The sequence below is a fragment of the Oenanthe melanoleuca genome, chromosome Z, assembly GCF_029582105.1.
Source record: "Oenanthe melanoleuca isolate GR-GAL-2019-014 chromosome Z, OMel1.0, whole genome shotgun sequence".
NCBI classification, from domain to species: domain Eukaryota; kingdom Metazoa; phylum Chordata; class Aves; order Passeriformes; family Muscicapidae; genus Oenanthe; species Oenanthe melanoleuca.
Window position 1 is genome coordinate 56,061,363 of NC_079362.1, and position 21,234 is coordinate 56,082,596.

The 21,234-nt window shown below is 34.8% G+C and overlaps 1 protein-coding gene across 1 annotated transcript in view; it reads left to right on the forward strand.

The window, feature by feature from the left end:
• Nucleotides 1–21,234, forward strand: part of ADAMTS6 (ADAM metallopeptidase with thrombospondin type 1 motif 6) — a 146,071-nt gene that overhangs the window by 64,999 nt on the left and 59,838 nt on the right. Inside the window, exons 10-11 of the mRNA XM_056513114.1 lie at nt 8,995–9,141; nt 18,174–18,315. Coding sequence (XP_056369089.1) covers nt 8,995–9,141; nt 18,174–18,315 — 289 coding nt within the window. The remainder of the gene's footprint in view (nt 1–8,994; nt 9,142–18,173; nt 18,316–21,234) is intronic.

Below are 21,234 nucleotides of genomic sequence, written 5' to 3' on the forward strand. Positions count from 1 at the left end.
TTTTAAGTATTAACATGTGATGTGGATGCCATCACATTATGTGTTTCACACCAAAGATGCTTAAAATTTCTGATAAGCAAAAATCACAAACACGGACTTGTGTAAGTGCATCCCCTAAATTGCCAAGTAAAGTTCGACTTTTTTCTTTTGGTGAAGAGAGGGACTCATTGCAGGCCTGATCATGCTTTTATTTCTGACAAGTTGAATGGTGTAAGGTCCAGTCCTGTTTTCTGTTCTCCAGCCAGCTGAGTTAGGTGGCTTTCTGCTCTGTGCTTTTGTATTTGGATACATTCTAAAATGTCTAGCTTGTCCCATGGATGCTGTACAGCATGCTTAGCTAAACTGGTAAGGAATTCCAGATTCCACTGGAAGAGGAATATCAGTAAAAGAAAGGTATTTTACCATTCAGTGTTACAGTTTTGTGGAGGAGTTAGCTGAGATTTGGAAAGTGAAAAACTGAGTGAAAAAGAATAAATAGAATAAAAATGGGTAAACAAAGGAAATATCAAAACATGAGGATAGTAGACTAGGCTTAGGACAGAAAGTTACCCATAGAACTTGGAGTAAGAAAGAATTTACTAATGACAGACAACCATTGAGGGCTGTATGAAAGGAGCTGGTAGATAAGACTGGTGTCTAAAATAGTTTCTGAAAAGTCAGAATTGTCTTGACTTATATATGACTTAATGAATTTAAATTTGACAGTTTGACAGTTATGTCTTTATAAAAAAAGATGTGACAAATAATAAGAACATATAGTCCAGCTGATTAAATTGTCTTCAAGATGAAGAACAGTGATAGTTTCAAGCATGCATTTAGCTCTAAATTAGCTCATACAGCTAAAGTGTGCCTTCAATTCTAGCACTTTTTGAAGTCTCTTTTCAGGCTGCATGCAAAGTGAAAAATATTATAAATATCCCTCCTTTTATATAGATGGATGGTCTTCAGTGCTGGAGTAAAACTTGTAATCTTATATATACTTCCAGAAGATGCTTGTCTTTACCTCACTCTTCAATGACCAGCGAGCTTCATGTTTGAGCAGTGCCTTGGGTTTGCATGGCCAGATTTCAGCAGCAGGCAGGTTACAGGGTTCTTTTGTGGGAAGCTGCCAGAAGCTTCCTCCATGTCCCACAGAGCTGATGCCAAGAGAATCCAGGATGGAGTGACAGTGGTAGGACAGTGGGGCCATCAAGCGACAGCAGTAGGGCTTCTGGGATAACGTGTTTTAGAAAGGGGGTAGCAAATTGCTATTCAACAACAGCAGAAAAGATGAGTGAGAATGCGTGAGGTAAACAACTCTGCACTCAGCAAGGCCAGTGAGAAGGCACCAGAGCTGAGGTTCCCCTGCAGCCCATGGGGCAGACCATGGTGAGGCAGCTGTGCCCCTGCAGCCCATGGAGGAACACAGGGAAGCGGAAATGCACCTGCAGCCCCTGGGGAACACCGTGCTGGAGCAGGGGGATGCCTGAAGGAAGACTGTGACCCCGTTGGAGGGCTGTGCTGGAGCAGGGTCCTGGTAGGACCTTGTAGCTCTGTGGAGAGAGGAGCCCATGCTACAGCAGGTTTGCCAGTCCCCTGTGACCCCATGGGGGACCCACACAGGAGCTGGTTCTGCCCACACAGGTTCTGCCTGGAGGACAGGACCCACACTGGAGCAGATCATAAGGAACTGCAGCCCATGGGAAGGACTCATGCTGAGGAATTCAATGGAGAACTGTCTGCAGTGGGTGGGTGGGACTGCACGCTGGAGAAGGCAGCAGTGTGAGGCAAAAGGAGCAGCAGTGATGTGTAATGACTGTAACCCCCATTCTCCATTCAGGAGTAAATCTGGGCCTTGAAAGAAGAGGTGGATGGCAGAAAAGTTGTTTTAAGATTCGGTTTTTATTTTTCATTCTCCTACTCTTATTTGATTGATAATAAAATTAAGCTCATTTCAGCAAGTTGAGTCTATTTTGCTCATGATTGTAATTGTTGAGTGGTCTCTTCCTGTTCCTATTTCAACTCACAAACCTTTCCTGATATTTTCTCTGTCCTGTCCAGCTGAGGAAGAGAGGGGCAGGCACCTGGCATTCAGCCAGGGTCAACTCACCACAGTCAGTCAAACCTCAGCTGCATTACAGGACTGAGCTTTAGTGAGAGATTTTCTAGAAGTGCATGTCAAGGGATGTCTTTTTTGTATAACTAGAGAAAGAAAATACTCCAGTCTGAGGTAATAGAGACACATATACTAAACTTTATGATAGCTTTTCCAAAACTAGTTGAAACACAGCTAGGATGGATTGTACTAACATCACCTCCTGTCACCTCTCCTGTTGATGCAGCTATCATTGTTTTGTCTCTGATGATGAAGTCTTCCATCTTTAACTCTAGCAGTCTCTCTCAAATCCACAGAGTATGAACACTGTAACAGCAAACAGAGGACATTAAGCTTATTCCTACTACATGTCTAGGAGTGATGGAGCTCAAATGGCTTGAATTTTTAGGGACAGTTTAACTATCTTTTTTAGTTTAAAAGCCCCAAACCAAAGCAAAATGAAACCCAACAAAATGAAATTAAACAAAATCAAACCAAACCAACCAAAGAAACAAATACCCATTGAAAGAAAACCAACACAAATGATTGGTTTCACCAAAATGTGTCCACAAGCCACTTTAGACCACACATAACTATTTATAACACTCTCACTCCCCACCCTCCATCCCCTGCCCTTGTATTTTTTTTGCTAAAGGAACACTATTTTATGCCTGCTTTTATAATATTGCAGGTTTCAAAATTTTCTTTGGGACTTCAGTTTTACTGACATGCATATAAAATTAAATGTCATAAACAAATGGCAAAACCCCCCAACTGTGTTATATTTAAAACATGAAAAAAAGTCTATCTCTATATATCTGAAATACTATTTGAAGTTCAGAATTTGCAATATTAAAATAATTTTTCTACCATCAAAGCATTTTTATCAAGGAAACTGAACATAGTAACACTTCAGAGATATTAACAAAAGTGCAAGAAGAATAAATGGGGATGAAGTGGAAGGTTATCACAACCTTCAGGGCATCTTGAATTTCCAAAGGAAATCTGAGCTCAGAAGTTTGCTTCCTGACTGGAGCCAGTACTTTCCACTTTGACCTACAGTGTAAAGACCTGATGCATTTGCATTGTTGGCTTTGTGGAGCACACAAGCTGTATTTGATGTTACTGTTGTGCCTTGAAGGCTGGATAGCTATGGCAGTGTAATCCAGGAGCAGTTTGTGCTCTGCTTTTTTGTAACAGTCCTGCAGAAGTCTGTCATTTCCCCATAAGAAAGTCCAGGTTTCTGAATAAACTGCATTTTTTTTGAGAAATTGCTGTGCTTTAAAGAGCCTCATGTGTTATTTAATACTAAATTATGCTCATTTATAATAATTGCTTTTGATGAGGTGATTGGTCATCATCAATAACTGAGAGAAGAATAATAGTTAGGAAGTAAAAAAGGAAAAATTAGGATAGAAGAGTGCTAAAATTATGTTGAATTTCATGGCAGGTATGCTTTTTATAAAGCTCCTATTATTAAATTAGTTTGTTTCCCAAATTTTCAGGGAACGAATAAGTTTCACCCAAGTTTAAAATTCTGCATCACTTCAAAATAAAGCACTGGGGATACTCCAAACTGTAGAATGATGTCCAAATGCAGAAAATCAGTAGTTAAGGTTAAAATCCACATTAAGACATGGAAATAACTGATTAACCTAAATTCCTCCCTTGAGGAATATGCAATGTTAGGTAGTTTCAGTACTATCAATGTTTGGAATCCTAAATTAAAAGAAATTGATTTTTCAAGACAATACTTTTTGATTATTTATCCCTTCATTTGTAATGTCATTTAACAGTACATTTTAATTTTCATGCTGTTATGTAGCTAGAACAAATACTTTTATAATATTGGCTAAATTATATGGAGGGCTAAAAAGAAAGAGAAGAGTCTTTTAAGAGACAGTATGGGGAAAATATTTACAAAAGTAAAGAAAAAGAGTATACTTTTTGTTACTGAGAAAACATAAAATCTGATGATTGTAAGGTTTCCAAAATTTACCATAACCTTACAACAATTGACAAATATTTCCCTATTAGTAGACACGAGAATATTTAATAAAATTATCATGTATATCTGTATAAAAATTGCACTTTGTTTCATGTAGCTTATAGTTCTGATATTGTAGGGAAAAAAAAAGTATTATTTTTTTATAGTAGTTTATGTTCAGATTCACCCACTTTTTGCTAAACAAAGTAGTGTTGAAACATGGTAGGTTTCCCTTTCTTCCCTTGTATATTTTCTATTGACACTAAGAAAAGACTTATTTAAAGCCATGCCTATATTTGCAGATGTAGGGAAGCTACCAGTTTTAGTTTTTCAGTGTAGGCCCTAAGTAGACATTCCAAGCTATGTGAAATACATATATAGATCTAAATTACTCTTTTTAAACCATTATGAGAATAAGTACAATACACTGGCAAAATTAATTAATAAAATTTTAATGAAAAATTCTATATCTAATATAGTAAACTGAGCTTCTCCAAGCAAATTATGATCCACTATTTATGTCTTCCTTCAAATACAAGAATACTTGTTCAAGCATGCCCACACTGTGGCAGAGATTTACTTTTAGAAACCTTTAAAGTATTCTTCACTGATGCACTTTATGACCCTTCCCTACCCTTTACTTCATTCTCTATAAATTTTAGCTCAGTGTGTCTAACAGGCTGAGACATTGGGGGAAATACTTGCAATGTATCTAGGGTCAAGAAACTTACTTGAAAATAGTCTGTTTTCCCCTTTGCATATATGTTCATCTCCTAGTACAGATAATTCACACCGTAAAACCTCTCCTAACAATATCTAGTTTAGGGAGCTCTAAATCAGCTTCTGATAATGGAAACGAAGTTCCAGTGCTTGACTTTACAGTATTTCTCTTGCTTGTTTTCCTGTACCTTTTTCTCCTCACTTGACTCACAATTCTGTCTCTGGCACACTTCTTTCTAATGCTGTTAAACAAGTGGTAAAGCAAAATAAAAGATGCTGTTTTTTAAAAAATTGGGTCAAATTCATATAACTCATGAATTGGTAAGAAACAAAAAGCCCTAACATTCTCTATTGTATGTAGAAAAATGAAACATTAGCAATCTGTGCTTTTCTGAATGCTCCAAACCCTAAGAAAGCAAGGAATTTTCTTGATATGGAGATAATTAGTACTTCAGCTGGATAGCAGAGATAATTGATTGAGAAATAACATTTCACCTGAGTACCACTTTTAAGATAACTTCAGGGCTAATAAAGTACATGGTATACAAAATAAATCTCAGTAAAGAGAATGGAGATTAATTCAGTTTGGTGTGGATCTGGTTTCTCTGAATCCAAAGCATCTGGGTAGTAAATAAGAATGGAAGTGTTCTGGCTGTATCACAAAAATAACTGCTGTCATTTCATATGTATCAGCAATAAGTGTTGGCAGCCATAACCATCATTGTTTGAAACTACCAAACATATCAGTAACCAAATGAAACTGCGGGGACTTGCAATGCTGGTTTTTTGCATGATAAAGGAAGGGTAGACAAGAAGTTTATATTCTCATCCTTCCCTCTGCTTATACTCTGGGGTCTCTGCTTATCTATTGCCCTTTTATTCAATGCAGCTGACACTAGTTATCTCCCCTGTGATTTTTGGGGTTGGATTGTAAGTTGGATGTGTATTACAAATAATTCCCTCAGATAATTTTTTCAGATGTAAGGTAAAACAGATTGCCAAAGGAAAAAAATCTATTCTGTTACAGATGTTAGTAAGTGAAACAGGCAGTCAGCATTACTAGGATGTGCTGCCTTAGAATTTTTTAAGCATACAAACTAGAGATAATTTGCAGGAGGATTTTAGCTGTAGTTTTAAAGTTCTTAAGTGTTTCTACTTTGTGCAATTCTTTAATGTAAAGTTAGTGCTCTCTTGGGAAATGAGAAGTTATAATGCATGAAAGCACAAGAGCTGCTGAGTTAAACATGCTTCCTTGAGATGGTAGGTGGAAAGATAACTTCATAGAATAACTTCTGTGTCAGCTGAGGAGATTTCAGTCTCTGCTCACCCATCTGGCTATTCTTGTAAAGACAAAATTATGCTGGTAATTTTAGGCAGACTTTTAAAGCCAATGAAAGGAATACACTCTGTGTGCTTAGTGAGTTTGAAAAAGGTAGGCAAATTATAACAGTGGCTCCACAAAGAATATTTTATGTTCCTTACTTCTCTACCTTTCCATTCCAATCCAATTGCAAACACACTTTTGTAAAGACCTAGTTTTGATATAATGATGGCCAAATATGACCAACATGTTCTGATGGAAATAAAACTGGTAATTTGGTCAGAAATGTGTTTCCATCTGCAATCCTGCCCACAGGAGGGCAAATTACTGGACTGTAATGGCATGCTGCCACTACCATCTTTGGAAATGATGACAGTAGCTGTAAAACCCGTCTGCAAACATCAGAAAAAGTTACCTCCACCTCATGATCACATACCTCTTAAATTCAGAAGCAAGGACAAATAGAGAAGCCTGCTTGGAAAGGAATAGAAGATTTAGTTGATTGAATATTTATGAAGTATACCTCTGGCTCATAGAAAGGCATTGATTGAATTCCCATGTGTATCAGAAATTATGGCTTCCATTCACAGACATGCTTTTTATCAGGCATATCACTGCCACTGTCACCAGCATTATTTTTTTCACAAGGAGAGCAGGTGGAAGGAATGTTATTAAACCACAAAGTTTTTTCTTTTATTTATACACCCAAAAGATAAAAATTTCATTTCCCAGAGAAATGAAGTCTGTAAGTTTTTTAACAAATGGAATACACTAACTAGAAATAAGCTGAATATAGGAATCATCCAACTCATTTCTATAAAGGAGTAATTTATGGAGATTATTAAAAAATAAGGTTTTCTGTTTTCGAAATGGTACAGAGACATTTCAAAAAGGAATATTTCTGTTTGAAGTAGCCCAAATGCTAGGAAATAATTGCTGCTGAGAACAGGTAAATAAAGCATGGTTTTCATTGTAAAATCCTGGTTCAGTTTGTTGCACAGCACATCTAAGTTCTTTCATCTCCTAATACAAATAGATATTAATAAGATCATAAGAATGAACACTGGTCTGAAAGTTTCATTGCATGACATACATCGCTTGGCTGACTTGATTACAGCTGTATTTTTTATAAGCAAGGGCCATTCTTTATTTGATTATATAGTAGTTTAACGTGTCAGTAAGACCTTTCCAGTATAATACAGTATATGGCTTCTACGTTTGTGAGATATCACAGAGTCACACACATGCAGGCGTTGCTACTGAATATGTATTCCATAGAGACACATCCCATAGGCAAGTCAGCCATGCTCTTTTTATGATGAAGTCCTTCCTGATCCTGTAGGAATCATCCATCAACATCCACTGATTTTTTTATTTTTTTTTTCAAATAAATGGTTGCCAACATCTTCCACTTGTAGGTTGTTATGATCATCTGAAGAGGTGAAATAGTACTGTGTATTGAAGTTCAGGGTTACATTAAAGTCTTGGGGGTTTATACCACATTTTAAAGCAGTGCACATTGTGTTCAGATTAATATAACACAACTGCCACTGCTTTCAGTGAAGAAAGTGGCATGAGCTACTGGTATGAAGTGGTATTGTCAGCTGATAAAACATCAGTTTCTTAACTACTACTTTTTGTATGTTATGCAGTCAGTTCTAAACGTTACAGAAAATCAAAACGGAGTGCCTCAACACATTTGTGTTCCTGAATGATGAGTAAGAAATCAGAAAGTCAGTCCTTTTAGTATACAGAATACTCCAAAGACAGACCTCTCTGATTCTGGGAGTTCAGAGTCTCAGTTTAAGAATTGTTTTGATTACTTCTCTGTCTCATTATCAGGGAAGTTCCTGTGTCTCTCACTATCTGCCCCTCTGATTTCTTAAGCCTTCGAGAAGGAGAAGGAAATTTGACCAAATATTTAACAGAATAAGAAGTGAGGGAATTTATTGAATGGAAATAATCAAAGACTAAAAAAGTGGAGTTTTAGAAATGTGTATCCTGTTAAGAATTATTCTGTTCAGGTGCCTCATTTATGTTACATCCATAAGGTATATACTGTTGATGGTCCTAAAATAAGTCAGCAATAAAAGTGTTGAAATAAGTTGTCTGTGAATTTACTTCTAGTTTTAATTTAATGGTTATTTTGATAATCTGTAGCTCAAAGGGTTTCTAAGACATAAGGATTCTTTAAGATATTTTTTACTAGGGTCGTATAATCTTCCTTGAAAGTTAATTTCTTTCCTGAAAATCCCTTTTGGCCAAGTTTCATCCAGAGGTTTCTTATTATATTTTCTAATGATTTTTAATTGTCTTAATTTTGACATTCTTTGACAAAGCAAAGCTCCAACAGAAGGGCTCCAAGTACGTGTGTGAGTAGATACAGAGAGGGAGTGTGTGTACAGGATGGTCTTAGGAATTGCAAAACTCATGTTCTGCTTGAACTATCATTGGTTGTGCTATGCCCAAATATAAAGTATTGTTGCAGCAACAACACCTATTCTTAGTCCTTTTTTACTAATCCAAGAGTCTGCACTAAAATAAAAACTGCATATCCAGGTACTGTACCAAATAAAGGCATGAGTGCTCTTTATTTGTCTTGCAAGAATACTGTTATATTTTCTTCAAAAGCTTTAGAAAACAAATAAAATCCAAAAATGGTTTTATTCCAAAAAAATCCAAAAATCCATAGAAAGAAAAAGGTTATGTTATTGTGCTGTATTATGAAACCTGAATAAATCGAACAGAACTTAACTGACTCTTTACTTAGGAGCTCCTGCACTGTGTTCTTTCAGGTCAAAAATGGTTGATGTAAAGGTGAGTTTATGTTTTAAGCGATATATGATGCTGTAGAAAAGTAATGGGCTGTTTCTCTCCTACTCTTTTGAGCAGTTTCGGTATGAATCATGATGGAATTGGAAATTCCTGTGGGACCAAAGGTCATGAAGCAGCAAAGCTAATGGCAGCTCATATTACAGCAAACACCAATCCTTTCTCCTGGTCAGCTTGCAGTCGGGATTACATCACCAGCTTTTTAGAGTAAGTAATCTCTCAAGAAAAATGAGTTTTCAAAAAATTGTCATCTTTTGGGATCAATTGTAGAGATATACTGACCTGTTCAGATGGTTTACATTTTTATAATGAATAGACAGAAATACAGTGAGTCATTTAAAACTCCTTATTTCTGCAGAGGATTATTTCAATGTAATGGCAAAAGTTTCTTTTGTTCCATTTTCACCATCTTAACACTTCTCTATTGTTTTTAATTTGCTCAAAAGATTCTGAAGTGCTGATCATACCTCATTACTTAATTAATCTGAGAGTGGGAAATCAAGGAGGGCAGATTTTGTCTATGGATCATGTTTTGTAAATACACATAATTTGAGGGAATCTGATGAAGGGAAGATGGTTAAAGCCCTGTTCCTTTTACATTTTGTTCTGTAGATGTTTTTCATGCAGTTTTGTGGGTTTTTACCTGTCAATGTTCTTTGGTACCATTGGTGAGATCTTCTATAAAGATTATAGAAGGGGATGGCACAGATCTTTATATTAATATCTTAAAATTCTGATAACCTCTACTTCTATGGCGATTTTTATCCAGAAGTTGTTTGCTACCTGAAATTTCACTATGAAAAAATTCAGTCAAAGTATGTTATTCACAAAAATGTACTGATATCAACATGTACATTGGTACAGATGATTCATAGTGAAGCCTTATATGTGTGTCTTCAAAATAAGTACATATAACCATGAGTTCACTGAGAACAGATTCTTAACAGATTTGTTTAGATGCTGAAAGATGGGCTTTATTGGAGGCAAATAACAGTTAGTTGGCAGGTTCAGTGTCATCAGTACAATCATTTCCTTAAGAAATACAGATTGTTCAATAATTCAGACACTATATTTTAAGAGAGGGACTTAATTGTCTAATCATGAGGCTACTAAGTACAAAATTAGCATCTCCTTTTCTTTTAGGGACCTAACTTCAGAATAAGATGCTGCCTTCTGTATCTTTTCTAAAGGGACTCATCTAGACAAAACCTTTAGGTAGCTTTCCACATGATGTAAAGAATCACTGACTTGGGCTGTCAAACTGCTTGAGCTTCTATAGAGTCAGTGGGCAGAGAGAGACATTAAATATTGGTGCTATTCAGAGGAAGAAACCTCACCAGTTTCAGTAATAGGTTTAAGGCATTTTGTATCACACCTCTGAACTGTGCACCCATGCAGTTTATTGTACAGGTATATTTAAAATGTCTAAACTAAATCATCCTTACCATATATATATGTTGTGATACAGGTTTTTCAAAACATAATTTCATTTGCTTAGGGGATATATATATATATATATATATATGTAAATTTAGCACTAGCATTGTTTCAAAAATATACACAGTTATTTTGTTTTATAATTACTAATTACTTATGTTAATTCAATGCTGTTCCCATTAGTAGTCTTTCTAGTATGTCATTGCAGCCTGGTTTTAACTATGAAAAATAAGATGGTTTTCATATCCCTTCTAAGATTATTTCACAGCTTTGAAGTTCTGACTGTAACCTTACCATTCAGGTTATTGCCTTGCAGAATTTGGGAGCTTGTTCTTCTTGTTGCACTTCTGCTGTTCTCTGTCTCATTTACTTCTATTTGTTGCTCTTCTCTGAAAAACTCCATTTTGATCCCATAATTGTCCGGACAATAATTTGTCTGTTGATGAAGACGTAATTCAACATGAAGTGAAGAAGTTAATTCTAATTTATGGATTTAGGAAAGGAACATGATAAAATTCAGTGGCTTGTGTTATTCTGCAAATAATAGAGCTGGATGTTTATTCATAATGTTCCTGCACAGTTTCAACAGCGTGACATATACAGTCTTTCAAATTTTTACTGCCAGTTAAAAGCATTTTTATCTTGAGCCTTTTTACACTGTGGTTTTTTATTGATTTAGCTTATTATTTACTGTTAGCATCTCTATTATTCTTTTTCATTCCATATGTTTGATGTATGGTTAAGTTTAATTTTGAAGTCTGTGGGATGGCAGTGAAACTGCAGTTATATTAACATATAGCCAGAAGTTCTCTGTTGAATCTGTTTCCATAGTTCTAAACTCCTCAGGTTTTTTGAGATTCTTCTCTATCATTGCCAGCATTTGCAACTTTACTCAAATTACTACCATCTATGAATTTCACAAAAAAATAATTACTGAGGATACTAAGTGATATTTGAACTAGAGAACAACAAAAATCTATGCATAGCAAATTCAATAATTTTTTAAATACTACTTCAGCTGTATTTTTCTAACTTTGAATGGAGATGTTATTTTTTTTTCAAAGCCACCTTGGACACACATGTTCCACATCACAACTTTTTATAGATTTTTGAATTGTATAGAATACTGTGTTAAATACTACACTAAGAGTCAAATATAATTTTTCTTTCATCTACTAATCCTGTAATCTGTTTACAAAATTTTGAGACTTCTCAAACTTGATCTGTTCATTATAAATCTATGCTTCTTATTGTCTGTGGATCTAATATCCTATAAATGATTTGATAATTTTTTTCCTTAAAATATTTGATTTATTACTTCATAAGGTAGAATAGCTGTAAAACTGTACTTTGTTTCTAAAGTTTCTGGTTTCCTCACCAGCTTTTATGTCTTCTCAATGACAACAGGCAGCTGTTAGAGTAACACTAATACCTGCAAGACAACAGTCAGAATCCAAAATCACTTTTTACCCATTCACACCTTTCCTTAAGACAGGTAAATTTCAGTTGCAGGTAGTAAACAGTTAGCAAGAAGCAAAATTAAAAATAGCAAGTTTTATGTGGCAAAGTATCTGTGACGGCTTTTAGAAGAGCAGAAGAATCTGCATCCTGACAGGAAAAATGATTTTTTTTTTCCTAATATTTCTTCATGACTTAGCAACATGTAAGTAAAACACTGATTTAGAGCTTTAGAGGCCAAGGTGGTTTGGAACTCATTTAGCTGTGTGTAACAGGACAGGTAGGACATGAGGGCATTAAGTGCAAATAACCCAAAGGTCTGTGAGACCTTTTATATCTTTGGACCTTTGCATGCGTTTGGGTCAGGCTTCATGGTACCGCTTTAACACAGCTGGAATGAATTTTGATAGAATTTCATTAAATTTTCACAGTATTTTATGGTAAGGGAGATTAATGTGGATTTACTAGTTTAACAGCTCAGGTCACCTCTTGCTACTGTAGTTTTGTACTGAGGAGTAACCATGAAGTATCACCTGGAGGGTATCAGTTCAGTCAGGCAGTAGTTGGGAAAGCAAAGTGCTGGAAAGAGGGTGGAAAGAGGATAAATATGGCTCCAAGGATGACAATAAGACAATAAGCAAAGTTGTGTAAAGCTAATAGGTCTACCAAAATAGGTCTCAGCAAGGATGATCAACCAGCGCAGATACTGCAATGGCCAAAGGAAATATTTTTTTTTCTGGAGAGAGCATTCCTTGAAGCACATGATAGCTGTTGTCTGCCAAGCTTATAATAGGTGTTGTCTATCAAGCTTTTAGGTAGAGTGAAAGATTGACATAATTCAGTTTATCCGCTGAATTGTTCATAAGTGCTTTGCAATGGCTTTAATTTCACTAACATTATATGGAACTAATTACAGTAATACTGACTGAGAATTGAAGGCTTGGAGGGCAGTCTCAGGGGACAGATTTCTGTGAGATGAATAGAAACCTGTAATATCTGTTCATAGGAGAAAAGAACCAAGCCTAAAATTTTACTGACTGAAAAACAATTCGTATTAATTTCGTTCCATGCAGCATGTGTGTGTGTATATATGTGTGTATATATATATATATATATATATATATATATATATATATATATATATATATACTGTTTTGTTATAAAGAAAACTGGCTGATTTCTTGTCAGTAACAGGAGAGGAGTTAAAAGAAGCAAGATGGCCAGATCTGTCTTTCAAAGGCAGGATTGTATTTTGAAGATGGAGGAGAACCAAGAATCTTAAATTATTTCAGTAAGATCTATCTCAGAAAATTCTTGGAGACATTCTATGATTGCCATACATCATGATTTAGATCTTAGACTACAACTTTCTAACCCTGGCAGGAAGCCTATCTATCTTGGTCCAAGCAAGCCCATGCAGACAATATAGGAAAAAAAATCATTCAGTGTTCTGGTCCAGATATCATATGCCCAAGAATCTTAAATATACAAGTCGATATGCAAGGTAAATATAGGATACATCTATATATGCCTCATATAGTATCTGTGGCACACTGGCCAATTCTCTCATACTCCAAAAATGTAAAGTAACTTCTGAAAAAAGCATAAACCAAGACTAGTTTGGAAAGGTAAAATCACATCAATCATATAAAAATTTAATATCTCCTTTTACAAATCAGTGAAGAAAATTTGCATTTAGTATTATGTGTCAACCTTCACTTTGGATTGTAATTTGCTTATTTTCTTTAAATTATACTAAGATTTAAATTATTTTTTAGTAACATGTAATTAAAAAACATGTACCCTCATTTGCTATAGATTTCTGAAATTTTGAAAGTCTTATGTTTTACATAAAAGGCTACTTAGTTGAAAAAAAGACCTGGAAGTTTCTGTAATTGTGGGGTGGCAATATGGCTTGAGTGTTGACTTGGCAAGTATTACCCTTTGTCTATCTTTTGATTTATTTAAATAGAATGAAATTGTAAAGGGCAGAATCAGCAGCAGGTTTCCATTAACTTATTTGTAGAACAGCTGATGAAATAAATGATTGTTCCACTATTTTATACGTTAGTATCTCCTGAACTCTTAAAACCAGATTTTGGTGGAGGATGGTTTTGATAGATGAACCAAAAGATTTTTCTTGGTATGGCTGATGGATAATTATTCCAATGAAATAACGCTTTGGAACACAGGGAAGTGTGGGGGATAGAATGCATTAAAGAAACAGCAAATTGCTACCTCCAAGCAAAAGGAAAAGAGAGTGATAAAAAGATTGCACAAAATTACAAAATCTTTTGTATGAAATAATATTAAGACAGGCCCTTGGCATAACCTTGGCATAAAAGAATGGAAAGAAGTAGATTTTATCAGGGGAGTGAGTGGTAAAGCTGAATTTCCCTAACACTCAAGTAAGTTTTTACTTAGTAATGGCATTTGGCTTCATTTTAATTTTAAGCACACCAAATCCAAAACACAGTTCTCTTGCTTATGTCCAGATTCTAAAAATATTTATGCTTAGATCTGTAGACTACTGAGCAATGTGCAGAGTTCACCCATTACTGTCAAGTAAAGCAGCTTCTGTAACTTATTATGCAGACCTATAACCTGGTGCTTTTTAAAAGTCAGTTTTTACATATAAATATGAAGTAAGAATTCTATTAGGAGCCAGATGTATTGGCATGTAAATAATTAATGGTATGTATATGTAAAAATGCTCTATGTTATTAGTTAATAGTTTTTACTATTGCTTTTTTCATATTTTATGGCTAATTTGGTATCAGTTCAATAAAATATATTCTATCAATGTATTTATGTGTATGATTGTTTAGCTATAACAGATATTCACAAATACTTATAATACATTTAATTTGTGATCATTAAGTGTCACTTGCATTATAGTCCACATCATTATTATGAATGAGGCCACTGTGTGATATTTAAAACCAATTTTCAGAGGCAGCGTTCTGGGATGTTTTCTTCAGCCATTGAGGGAGTTGGGTTATACTGTGCAAGTAGGGATATCAGGGAATACATACTATAATAGGAACATAAACCCTGAGAGATCTACATCTGTGGTTTTTGCTTTTTCTCTTTATTGGTCTTGGATTCAACTGTGATATCTGTGCTGGGGTAGTGATCCTGAGTTTTGTGTTGTTCAGTCTGTAAAGATTTATAAACATTTTATTCCTGGTTGGTGTTAATTTGGTTGAGCAGTTAGCAGTGGTAGCAGTCTAAAATTTTAAGCTTTCCTAGAATGTTCTAGTATCCTTGTTATCCTTTCAAAGAGAAAAGTAATTTGCTGTCCTGTGATATTAAAATACAAAATAAGTTTAGATTTTATTGTAGAGTGTTTTAAAATGATCTCTGGAGACACTACACTGGAATACTGGGTTGAAATGACATCAAGCTTAGCTGTTTTCTAATTGAAACAAGCCCCAGTATGTCTCATAAAACTTCACAAAATTAACCTAAAGTTAGAAAAATGAGAAAATCTTTGAGTACTAGTAGTACCTTGTAGAGTAATAGAATGTAATGGTCAGTTCAAGATCATCTTATTTCTGTTGCAGACATTAAAGATTTATCCATCCCATGTTCAAAAATGCAAGTGCTCTGCAGGGATATCCTATAGATTTTTTTACTTGGTGCACATGCTTCCTATATAAGATAAAATCACAAAGCACAAAAGCAATTGTGAGTAGGAATTTTCTAAAATTGTGGATATGAAGGCATTTGGGGCATTCTTTCCTATCCTTTTTCACATCTACACTTTTATATGCCTGACTGATAATAACTATTAGATCTCTTTATGAAGTTCTCCAAAATCATTAATCTTCTTGGACCCTTTTGGTTCGTTCTCCTAGATTTAGCATAAATTTTTTTCTCAAGTATCTGGGTTTTGCTCTGATGGAACAAAGAAAGAGAGAACAGGGACATACAAGAGTATTGGACCATTCCCAAGTCCTGTAAAAGTTTTCTGGAAAGGTTAAATGGTCCTCAGCCTGTATTCATCCTTTGCACAGATTTGGTCAGACCTTTCGTTACCAATGGAAAGTCTCTGGTTTTATTAATGTGTTTATAAAGATCATGCCATTTCTTTTCCAGGATACTTCAGTTCCCGCAATACAGTATCAGGGGTCAGTTTTGCTGAACTGCTTGAGATAAATAAGCAGAAGGGAAGACACAGATAATTTTTCAGTCTAGAGACTGTGATATAATGTAGCTAGTAAGAGAATGATTTCTCAGCAGTAATTTTCTCACTTAATTACTACAACAGTATTTCATTATGGTGCAAATCTGGTAATTAGAGCAGAGAAGTAATGTTTTGTATTCAGTACAAGGATTTTTGACATGCTTTTCTGACATTGTATGTCTTATAGAGTAGGTATAAATTTTAATTTAGCAAATTTTAAGATTTCGAATGGGTTCTGTAATTTAATTTGGGCAGGGGTACATATGGCTGTGGAGAGAAGTCAGTGAAGGTAATGAAGTTTTTAAAATGCTGACGGCCCTTTTTCGTCTGTTTACAAGATCACAGTTAACAGTCATCTTGTAAACTCTGCAATATTGGAATCTATGGAAATGTTCCCATCATACGGCAATACTAGATCAAGCTGGTGCCAAATGCTAAACTTCTCACTGTTTGTTTAAGGAAAGATTCTATCTGCAGTTTAGCCCAGACACTGCAGAAAAATCAGCTTGTATGTCAGTTCTTTTAATACTGGAATTAACGTGCACTCCTCATACATGCAAAATACAGCACTGAAATATTTGAAAAGATTGAAGGATATTTTCCTAACCTCTGCTGCTAGAAAATATATATACTTGCAGTAATTACATGAGATAGAGGGGGAAGTACACCATTTTTTTAATGCCAGAACCACACATTTGTTATTTTAAAAATAGATGTCAGCTGAGTGGATGCATGGGTGTGGTGTGTATGCATGCATGCAGGTGAATCACAGCAAATTCCATGAAATTTGTCATCAAATACTGGATTTTTTCAGTATTTACCTGGTTCTTGCATTAGTTGCTATTTGCCACCTTCTGAAGTGGTTGGCAGAGGTTTGTTTTTTCACTTTTCCAAAGGATCTTTTGTAGCATTTTGAAGACTTGATCAAAATAGAGTTAAAATGAGAACATAAAATGTGTAGTTAAAGGACGCTTTTTGCTCTTTTTTTATCTGCAGATGAAAAGTATAGAAAATTGGAGATCTCCAAAAAACAGTGTAGAACATTCACTTCTGAAATTACGTTCCTTTGGCAAGGTGCATGGAAAAGATTTGGAAAAAAACAGAACATAAGTGCTGGCAAAATTGGTAGGAATGTCGGAAAAAAATTTTAAGTGTTGCCATAAGAATTCTTTGAAAATCCTCACTTATTCACATGTGAAATGAAAGTAAAAAAGCATCTGTCCTCTTTTATGCACACTGACCCAATAAAACTGAATAATTGTATTTAGCAAAATACAAAGTTTTCTAAACAGAACTCAGTCTGGTTTTGGCTCTCTTTGTTATTTATTCCAATACACTAAAATATTGTGGTTGAATATGGGCATATTTTGGAAAAAAACCATCAACCACTGAACAAAACAGTGAATATAAAAAGAAGAAAATATTGAAGTTTGCAAAGATGATTCTTTTGGTTCCAACATGAATTTTTTAGGACTAAATAGTAATCCAATAAAAAAGATCTTGGACCCATAAAAAATTTTTCACTCACTCTAATATAGGTAAATTTGAAGTTTCTGCAGAATTTTTACCTCTGTAACCATTTTCTTCACTCGAATGGAAGAAAAGCTTGCATGTTAAAGTCCTGAGAAAATAAACATTTTGTTATGTTGAAACTCGAATATGTTTTAGTTTTGCATAAACCAGTTGAGCTGCTTCTATCTATAAGATTATACTTAGCTGTTTGAAGGATCAGAAGGGTCATTTCAAATTGTAAACTGAATTTCTTGGATTTGCTTAATTTGTTTATTTTTCATTCTCTGACTAAATGTAGCTGCTCTTCAGTGAAAACAAATAGGAATCCTAAAGCAGAAATGAAAATCAGTCTTGTGTGGCTCAGAAATTATCACACTTTTAAAAAGGATAATATATAAAATTATTTCACCATCTAAAATAAGCTTTTTTTTAAAGAACAATAATGAAAAATTATTTTAATTTCCTAATTCCCTTTAAATATTTTCTCTTGTTAATATGGGTGTACCTTCTTACTGTCTGTTTATTGAAATCATATTTGTTTCACACCCAGCACTGTTAAAAGTAAGAAGTAGATACATGATATCATTTCTGTGATTTACAGTCAGTAGAATTCCTAATTGATTTGGTCCTTTATGTTGAACAGTTCGGGCCGTGGTACTTGCCTTGATAATGAGCCTCCCAAGCGTGACTTTCTTTATCCAGCTGTGGCCCCAGGTCAGGTGTATGATGCTGATGAACAGTGTCGCTTCCAGTATGGAGCAACATCCCGCCAATGTAAATATGGGGTAAGAAGTCTTAATCCTTATGCTGAGTGTTCTGCTTAGTCATTTGTGTATATTCCTTTATAGCATAAATCTTTAGTTAGTTGTAGTAGCGGGTTACAGATTTCCAATAGCATGTCTGTTGCCATCATTTGTAAGCAAAGGGTTAATTTTAATCCTTATGCTGCAACTTTTGCTTGAGCCCTTCGTGTGTGCTGTACACTAAATGTGGGTAACGATGAGCCGGGTAAACTGTTCTTTAATTGTAGGAAAAAAAAAGAGCCCAGAACACTCGAGCCCAATCCTTGTAAAGTGTAATACAGGATTTTCCCTGATTTCAGTTAATTGAGATCAGGTTTATGTTGTATTAGTCTTGAAACATAAAGTCTGTTTTGTTGGCTATAACCTTTCAATATAAAACTACATTTTGAAGTTTCTTTTGTACTTGTATTAATTTATCAGATCTGATTTTATTTTCTTGTTTGCTTGTTTGTTTTTCCCCTGGCATTGAATCTATTGCATCTCACATTATTCAAATATCTATTTTGAAAGATGAATTATGGTTCTGGGAACAGACAAACATGAAGCTAAATAGCTGGATAGAATACTGAGTAGCAAAGTACTAGCAAATATTTGGCTGCAAGTACCAGTGTGCAATAATTAAAGTAAATAAATTTACAGTAGAAATAAAAACCTTCACATGTAGGTCATTGTGTTACAAATATTTACTTTAAATCTTCCAGCCAAAAGTATGCAGTTAAAAGATGCATTCTGCTATGCTTGTTATGAAATACTCAGCTGAGACCACACTAAGTAAACATTGAGAACATATCTTATGGTTTAAAAGTAAATAGTTCTAATAATTTTAAACTTCTAGATTATTCAGATAAAATAATGAAATAAAACAAGAAATTCCATTTTTAATATCTCTGGGGTGATAAGTACAGTATTATTCTTGGGATGCCTCTTTGGCAGATTGCATTTTGGAAAGGATCTAAGAACTGTGTAGCTGGCTAACTAGCTCTGAGTCTTCTGATTCCTCATCAGGCCTCTTTTGGCCTTTATTGTTCCTCTTTAGGTTCTCACTTCCCATCACTGTTTTTAATGGCCCCATTTCCTGTCTCTTCATCTAAGTCATACCATTTTTTATTTTTCTTTTTTTCTTACAAATTTTCACCACAATATTTTTTTTTTTTTTGCAGACTAGGGAAATCTGCAGGTATTTAATCTATGATTTATAGCCCAGTCTTTGAAGACATAATGCATTTTAAATTAAACTGGAAAGTTCATAATGTGCAAAACCTAGCTTTTCCACATATATGTAGGTTTTTTAAACACTGTTAAACTGTGTAACCATTGTTGTGATGATCATGCTGCACAGTACATTTTCCTTCTTACACCAGTTTCTAAACCAGAAATAATTGGAAGTAATGAAGATATGTAGGTTATCTTTTTGCCTTCTGGTTTCTTTTTTTAAAAAGTTTATTTTTGGGATTCTCTTTGAGTTACCAGAAGGATGCTGACACTTAGTTGAGACAATGTCTTCATGAAGTGAAGCTATGTCTTTATTAGCATGCCTCTAAATTGGTATAGGGTGAGGTGTTACATCAGTGTGGTGTCAATGTGAACATAATCTCCCAGTGTCTCAGAAAATAACCACCCTATCTTTCATCACAGGATTCAAACTAGTTTTATATTAATAAACAAGTTATTGTTGAAGTCTGGTAATATCCATTCTAAGAAATAATATGCATTTAAAATAGTGTCTATATTTTAAAATATGTCTGCCACAGCTATAATGCTCTGCAAATATGTCCATGATCATCATTATCTTAGAGATTTGAAGTGATAATTTGGAAGCAGGGGGGAAACAGCCTTTGGGAGATAGTAGTGCAGATGAAAATAACCTACTTTAAAAAGATTTATTTATACGTGAAAGGGTTTCAGGACTGAAGAGTGAAACTAGATCTAAATCCCAGGACAAGATAAATCAAATACTCAACTCTCTTATTATCAAAAGTAAACAGTCAGAGCTTTGGATATTTCTTTTCAATGTACTATTCAAAGAAGATGCCATTACTAGTTCATGGATTTCTTTTGAACAGACATGTGCAACTATGATGGAAAAACATAGCAAAAACCACCTAATTATAGTGAAGGTAGCTCGTACACTAGCTTCTTTCAATCATTTCTTTTAGCCCTTTTTATTTGAAGTGTCCAGTAAAAAAAATTGTGTAGAGCAGGTTTTCCAACAGGGAGTTTCGTGACTCGAAATAAATTCCATGTCTCAGAGAAATTTGCTTGAATTTTGCTCTTGCTCATGTTCTTTACTGATTTTTAGTGGCAAGCCATGACAAGAGAAACAGTTGAACTCTCAAATCAAAATACATGCAGGCAGAAAATCTGTTGTGGCCTGTAATGAACCTGCTGATATAATTGGTGTTTTTAAAATAAATTTTAAAATCTTCACATTCTTTCTGCTTAGGAATTCTGCCATAATCTTCTAACCTTTAGAAAAAGTACCTCTTTCAACCATGTAGCTTAAATGTTAATCTGTGTTTCTTGCCTTTTCTCCCAGATTTCCTCATCTGCTCCCTCTGGATGTTAAGTTAAATTGTTGCTTTAAATCACAGATCCTGTCCTAATTCTGCAATGAATTTTTCGCAGTTAAAGTTCTTGCTGTTCTTATATAGGAATGTGAAGTTAAATACATGGAGAGGTATTCGACCATTTAAAGCATCAGAACTCAATTACTAAAGAGACTTCAAGTTTCTGCTTCTGTGTGTGTTCGTTTACTGACAAGGGGATAATCTGGCACAAAAAAGGAGTTTTTCAGTAGTTTTGGTGCCACTTTGAGGACTACTTGGAATTAAACTGTTTAGTTACATTTGGACAGAACCCTTCTAGCAAAAGTGTTGCAGTTATAGATCAGATTTCTCTGTA